At 37.9% G+C, this 7,305-nt stretch overlaps 1 protein-coding gene across 1 annotated transcript in view; it reads right to left on the bottom strand.

Annotated features, from left to right (window-relative positions):
• The window catches only part of LOC114068656 (ovostatin-like), a 26,846-nt gene extending 21,870 nt beyond the window's left edge, over positions 1-4,976 (bottom strand). Inside the window, exons 1-6 of the mRNA XM_027904954.1 lie at positions 4,855-4,976; positions 4,157-4,340; positions 3,675-3,831; positions 2,410-2,462; positions 1,588-1,608; positions 327-495 (exon numbers count right to left, since the gene is read on the bottom strand). Of these exons, the coding sequence (XP_027760755.1) occupies positions 327-495; positions 1,588-1,608; positions 2,410-2,462; positions 3,675-3,831; positions 4,157-4,340; positions 4,855-4,976 (706 nt within the window). The remainder of the gene's footprint in view (positions 1-326; positions 496-1,587; positions 1,609-2,409; positions 2,463-3,674; positions 3,832-4,156; positions 4,341-4,854) is intronic.
• Positions 4,977-7,305: the final 2,329 nt, after the last annotated feature.

Consider the following 7,305-nt stretch of genomic DNA (forward strand, 5'->3'; position numbering starts at 1 on the left):
TTTTTTTTTTTTTTTTTTTTTTTTTTTTTTTTTTTTTTTTTTTTTTTTTTTTTTTTTTTTTTTTTTTTTTTTTTTTTTTTTTTTTTTTTTTTTTTTTTTTTTTTTTTTTTTTTTTTTTTTTTTTTTTTTTTTTTTTTTTTTTTTTTTTTTTTTTTTTTTTAAGTGTTCTCTTTCTTTTTTTATCTCTACAGTTCTTAATGACAACTAATTGAAGCGGCATTTGCCAGGAAGCTGTTTGAAGTTTTAGCAGTAAAAACAGTTGATTGATATGGGCTCATTTCTAATAATGTTTTCTACACTGAATAAAAACAATGGATGGCATTTACCATATTCCTCCACGAAGAATGAATGGTTTGTTCTATCTCCTGACTTCTTTGCTATGATAATTTTGTAGTTCCCCAGAAGAGGTTCTTCAGTTAGTAGGAATTCTTTCTGGATAATGTTCATCTCTGATGCCACATTTTGCCACTGAAAGATCCTGTTGCCCCTTGGATCCTGAATAAAAAAAGAATATAGACTCACAGGTTGTCTGCCTTGGAATCTTTTGCTACCAGCACACAAAAATAGAACCAAAGAAGAAAACGGGACTTAAGCAAATTAAAGTTGTTTTAACTCACTGGAGAAGCTGCTTAATGCCCGTGCATGGAGATTATTATGCCTTTGTACTCTGATTATTCATGTTATTATTAATGTAGCTAGATTCTTATCTACTGTTCCAGATTTAGGCATCCTCTACTACTTTACTTATTAGTCTCAGTTATCAGGGAAAGTTGCACAATACTGGTCTTTCCTGCTCTTTCCTGCTCTTTAGTATATGATGCTCTAGATTTGTGTCAAGAGATGAGAGGAAGAAAATCTCCTTTGCCATTTTCCTTCAGCCAAGTTTATCCCATACAAATCTTGGCCTTTAGCAACACCAGTATCTTTTTTGCAGCTGCTGGGAGTAGGACAGGAGCATTTCTTCTGCAGTCACTGGCGTAGTGTTTGCCTCTCAATATATGTTATGGCTAGTTAGACTAAAGAAAACACATTCACACCATTTCCTTGACTCTTTAAAGCACAAACTTGAAGAAAAACACATGGAGAGCTCAAAATATGTATGTTTCACTGCAAAGAAAATAAAGTCATCTGACTTCATGGTATGACATGAAAACTTGTAAGAATGCTATCTAGACATGGACTGCAATTGTTACTTTAAAAATCACCAGAAAATGTCATGGCAGTACTAACATAGTTAGTAATTGTGTTCATAGACTATGTTTGTTCATAGTTTTTATCAGTACTTGAGTTACAAAAAAGTATATCCCAAAATAAGTTGAGCAAACTGGAGGAAGTAGAGAGGAGTTAAAGGCAGACACAAGAACACTAAAACTTTTGACTGCTGAAATAAATATAGGTATGTTTTCCATATTAGTCTGTCTCAAAAAGCATCCTTGGATTTTGTGATGTTTCTATTAATTTCTGGTGGTGTACTTAGGAGCAAGATTTGTCTGCTTGTAGATATTTATAAACTTATGTAAGCACATGTGCCTTAGATTTTATTATTATTTATATGCATTATGTAGTACAAAGACAAAAAATTCTTACCTCAATTGCAATCAGGGGGTACTGAAAGAAGAAAAAACAAAGTGAAAGAAGAGATTAGGTGGCTGATCAAGCACAAATTATTTTTTCTCAGGACTGTGAGACATATCTAACCAATAGTCAGTATAATACCATGATTATCCCAATATCTTATTTTAGCCATTTTAATAGGAGTTTTACTTCATTAAGAAGCTTACATAAAGGGGAGAGATGAAATGAGGACGTTGGGACAGTTTCTGATCATACTAGTTTTAGTACAATCCCAGAACATCTGAGTGAGTCCTCTGCGTTACAACCACACGAGAGAAGGACAGTAAAGACCCTTTCATCTATTGGCTTATGTACTATGAGCATGAAGAGAGATTGCTGGCAATGACGAGAGTGCCTCTGAGGAGGTAAACAATTGTGGCAGCAACTTTTTTTTTTTTTCATTTCCCCCATTTCTGAAATAGGCAAAGTGCCAAGTGGATGACTTATTGATTCTTGCAAGGAACAATTGCTGAACAGTAAAAGCAGAAAGCTTGGTTTTCTGGTCAGAGCTAAAATAATGTCTGCAGCAACAAAGTGGACGGTTTTTTTTGAGCCCTTTCCCAGTGATAGCAGAAGGTGGCTTGTCAGAAATTCAAATGGCTACACCCTTGCCTTCTTCCCTGTGACTCTAATGTAGGGGTGGATTATAGCACATGCTTAAGAAATCATGTTAATTCTTTGGCATTTAGAGTCTGCAATATCTCATTTTGTCCACATTAATCCTTTCATTGAAAATTTGAGAAGAAGCTGTCTTTCAGCAATTTTAAATACAGGGAAATATTACTGCTTACTCACCATTTCCTGAACAGGTTTAAAACTGAAATCCAGTGCAACAACACGAAACCTCACTGGAAAGGCAAGGAACAGGGTGTTAGCATTAACCATAGTTTGTTTGGCTGAGAATGATGTTTTGCATTCATTAATAATCCCAGTTTCACAGGGTCTTTCAACAGTTCCGCTTGCACAGGATGCACATAATAAAATGCATCTGAAGGCAGAAGAAACCTACACAGACTTTGAAGAAGGGACTTGTCATCAGCATTGAGTTCTTGTGCCCTTTCATAAAAATTTACTTAACCCCAGAGAAAGTGGACGACTGAACAAACAAGAACTGCTGTGCAGGTCAGGCAGTCTCAGGTGACAGCCATAACTCCTTCAGTGGCTGTAACTCCTTCAGTGGTTATCTGCATGATGTAGGTAAATCTGTTCCTCTTCATTTCCCCATCTCTAAAGCAGGGTTTATTGCCTCAAACACATAGAAGTTCCAAATATTAGTCTAGACCATACTGGACACCTTGTTGGCACCAAATTCTGTCTGGTAAGCTTTCCTTCCTCTTACATATCTATGAATGTAGAACTAATTCCCAATTAAAGTATAGCTAATCTAGTCTAATAGCTGTATTAATTGACTAATCTCTGGAAAGAAGTTTTCTTGTAGTGTTTCTTATAATGTTCTAGCTGTATGCTAGAAGCATTAAAACCTAGAAATTAATTAAGGAAGAGATTTAGATCAATGGTTCTTTACCTACAAAGAGTTCTGTTTGATGGCCAGATGAGGTCTGGATAAGGGAAAAACATAAGTGCAGGAATCCAACAACATGAAAATCTAAAGCCCAAACCCATCACAGTCCAGAAAGTAAATAGCAGGAATTTGTCTTTAACAATTTATATATATATATTTAAGTAATAGATTTAACTCTTTTTTTAGAGTCTGTTTGATGCTGACCAGCAGCAAGTGGAAGCATTGTTTCATGCCAGGTAGTTATCTAATCACTTATTCCCACTATCCTGACCTGTCACTAGTAGTAAAACAGCAGCCGTGAAAGCTTCTGCCAGTTGGGAGGAAGGGACAAAGAAAATAATAGAGATCATGGGATGACAGCCTCCTGACATTTTGAAGATGACACCCTGAGCTCCACAGTAAATAACTGTAATGGTTTTAACAGAAACTCCAAAGAGACTGTCTAGATTGTAGCTCAGCCTGAAAAACACCAGGCTGAGAAATTCTATCTGAAGAAATGCTTTGTAAGGCACACATTATAGACAAAGTAGATATTCACCTCTCTGTCCTGGTTTGTACATGGGTTTGTCTGTCTGCACAAAAACAATGCTGTCTGCATTCCAGAGCATCACTGACCGCCGCTCTTCTAGGCTGACTGTGGTGCCCTTGGCAGAGAAGGAAATGAAAGCCAATGGCGAAGAATGGACAGGAGGAATCTGTGAGGCAAAAATAAAACAGAGTGAGGTTGTTGGTCTTGAAGTCTTGCTCAGAACATGTTGCACAGCAATACCTGTGAACTGGGCTCCTACAAAGAGATACCACCTCACTTCCGCCACCCTCATTACCTTTCTTGTACATTTTCTTGTTGCTTATGCCTATTAAAAATGCCTGCTTGTCTGTTACTATCTTACTCTTCTATGCTTCCTTTTTCCTTCAACCAATCTTATTTTCTTCCCTGCTTGTTCCTGTGCTGTGCCCTCTGCTCTAATTTTCTTTTCCCTCTTTATATTTCTTTTCCATTGGAACATAAAATTAGTTTACCTTGAAATTGAAGCACTGTAGACCACTGTTTCCTGTCATGGTTTTCTTAAAAATAGTGATATTAACAGCGCTGTATTCTAGGATTGCTCTGATGAATATTGTCTCATTGAGGTTAAGGAACTGCAGGCAAACCTGACCTGGAGAGTCATTTTGGAGGACAGCAGGCACCATCAGGACGTACTGCCTGTGAGATCCAAACATCAATGTGATCACATGCATAGAGAAAGGAGAAGCAGCCTCAACAGGATAAAACAAACCCTGCTATTGTTCAGTAGCCACCAATTGGTTTAGATTAAACATAGGACACTTTACCACTTCCCCTCACTCCTGTCCTGCAGCTCCCAAATAGCCCAGTTCTAGATTCCCACCACAGCTGTGATACTGCCCCCAACTCTTGTCCTTTTCCCCTTTGTCTGAGTCCTGGACCCATCTGCTTTTAGCAAAGCACACTGCTGTTACTACTGCTATTGTCTTTTCTGAACACACACCAACTCCTATGGAAGTTCTGCAACAGGCAGAAGGTTTGACCGTATTGAATGGGAATGTTTCACTTGCCATCCACATTCCATTTTACTCTCCAGAGATAAAAGATGGTCCCTGGCAGTACTTAATACTTAAAGCAAAATTAGTAGCACTGATTAGCACTGTCTTTAAAACTTTTCCATAAATATTAATAGCAATAATATGGTAGTTCTTACGGTTCAGGTTCCTTTGCAGTTGTTAAATGCCAGAGAAGAGTAGCCAAAAGAAACTTCAGCCACATTTTTCTCACTGTGAGACAGAAGAAAGAGATAAGTTCTCTTCCCAAGAAACAATTCATTGCCTATGGGTTCAACAGCTCTGCACCATTCTTCCCCCAGTGCTCCAGAGGAAAAGAGTTAGCCCTCCAACTCCTCCCATCTCCTTCCTTTGGTGTTAATGCCTTTATAACTGCAGCAAGGGGTGGAGATCACAGTCTATCCAACTACTTGCAAGAACCTCCCCTAACTCTACTGCAACCTAAACCAACTCACTGTCTTCAGACTGTAATACTTCACTGCAGTTCTCTGAATGTCTGCACAAAATGTCTTTAGTAGTCTTGTTTTCAAGGGGAAGTGCTTTGGTTTTTACTCTGAGACTTGTCACAATACAGAAAAGCACAAAGTGAACTAAAACAGAGTAAATTCATAAAACCAGATAAGCATTTGAGGGTTTTCCCTGTTGTTGTTGGAATTTATCATCTGGATTGACAGTCTGGGTGAAGTAGATTAATTTTCTATACTTTGACACTAGATTCTGGTTAAAATAATATATTGGCCTCCCTTTTTACTTGCTTCATAGATATTTTGAGTACTGATGAAATGGAATAATAGAGAAGTCAAAACCAGAAAGAGATCCAAAAGGTCTTAATTACTTCTGCCTTAGCCTTTGAGCACTTGGCAGTGTTGCTGAAGTTTAATCTGTTTCAGCTTGCAATTAGCCAGCTCATGGGTCCATGTGAATTTGTTAGTTCCTTGGATTTCTAGTTTTCACACCTTTGTGGAAGCTAATTAGAATTTTTATTAGGGAGGAAAAATGTCTGCTTTTAACCATCAAGACCTTCTCTCGGGATAAAGAAAGATACCTTCTTCTTTTGTTCTCTCATGCTGTGATGACAAAATAAAACTGCTCCCCGCAAGAAGGAGGCTGCTCCCCACAAGAAAAACAATGCTGGAAAGCAGATGCTTGATAACTGTAATTAATTTTTTACATTAATATTCGTTCTGGGTCTTTCTGGGATGAAGTTAGGAAGTCAGCTTTCTCCACATTAGCCTCCTCAAAATGCTTTGCATTTGAGGCCAGAATGGTGTTCATAACTCACCAGTGTTTTGGCTACTTTTACTTTCCTTATTAAACTGTCGTCATCTCAATCCGTTGGCCTCTTTGACTTCCATCCTGTAAAGGGAGGGTGAGTAAAAGACAGGGTGGCTGCTTGGCTGCTGGCTGGGGTCAGTACACCACTGTATGTTATCAAAATGGCTAAATTTTGTAGACCTGGGGGCAGAGAGATATGGCTTCAAAGGCAGAGTACCTGTATGGGAGCATGATTTTCTCTAATATCCTGGTATGTTGTATGACTGTCTCTTCTAGTTTCTGGTTAGTGTGTAATGCAGAGAATTGGGCATCACTGAAACTTTCTTCAATAGAAACATAGGGCACAGGGCAACTATGAAATGTTTTTCACATATACTTTCAAAATTTTCACTTAAGTATCAAACCATATGAAACTGGAATAGGTAGAAGCAATAGGTGGTTCTTTAGAGGTCTCTCCGTGGCTGTTCAGAACACAGACAAGTCTGATCTGTTTTGAAAGCCCACCTCATTGCCATTTCTGTTGAAGAGGATCTCTACAGATTCTACAGTTAAGGAGCTTCACTTAGGATCAGACTTTATTTTTTCTGCGATGGGATACCCATACCAGGAGCTGTTAAGAAATTCACTGACAAAAGCTTGAAGTTGAGCTGACATAGTGAAAAAAGGATATGATCAGCACTGCATGTTCTTGCTTTTTGTGGCTTTCTTAGGTAGTTTTGAATTTATTGCAACATAATAAAGCATTCATTCCAAACAAGTCAATTTGATAATCATCACAGTCCCCATCCTTATGCTGAGAGCAGCTTTCTGAGGCTACTTTTGAAAGTTTAATCTAAAGGTCAATTGGGCTAGGTGACATTCTAAGGTTGTAGAGATAGAGGAGGGTAGTTGTGTATAACTTACTGTTACATGGAGCAGAGGTTTTGCACCAAATATAGAGTGGATTGTGGCTTTGGTCAGAAAGTTCATCCTTGTATTTCCAAGAACTGGCACTAATCACAGTTTCTTCTGTGCACACTTGCCTTCTGAACAGTAACTAAAAGAAGGGCAAAAATGACCCAGGCATCCTGTATCTGGATAATTCACTGCACTAGTTTAAGCCTTCCACTAATCATAATGAAGAAGGTGCATCTGGTAATGAAATAAACAAACAAGAAATGCAGTTATCTGTAATAGAGAAGTTATTGCATTACTATGATTGCAGTCAAAACCCTGGGTGAGAAAAAGCCACTGTACCTTATCACAACAAAGGAAACTAGAAGTCATCTCATCTTCTTGTCTATAACATGTAATAATTTGTCTTTCATAGGAAAAAT

Source organism: Empidonax traillii, unplaced genomic scaffold (genome assembly GCF_003031625.1).
Source record: "Empidonax traillii isolate 1590-97213 ecotype Southwest subspecies unplaced genomic scaffold, ASM303162v1 scaffold1105:size522451, whole genome shotgun sequence".
NCBI lineage: Eukaryota > Metazoa > Chordata > Aves > Passeriformes > Tyrannidae > Empidonax > Empidonax traillii.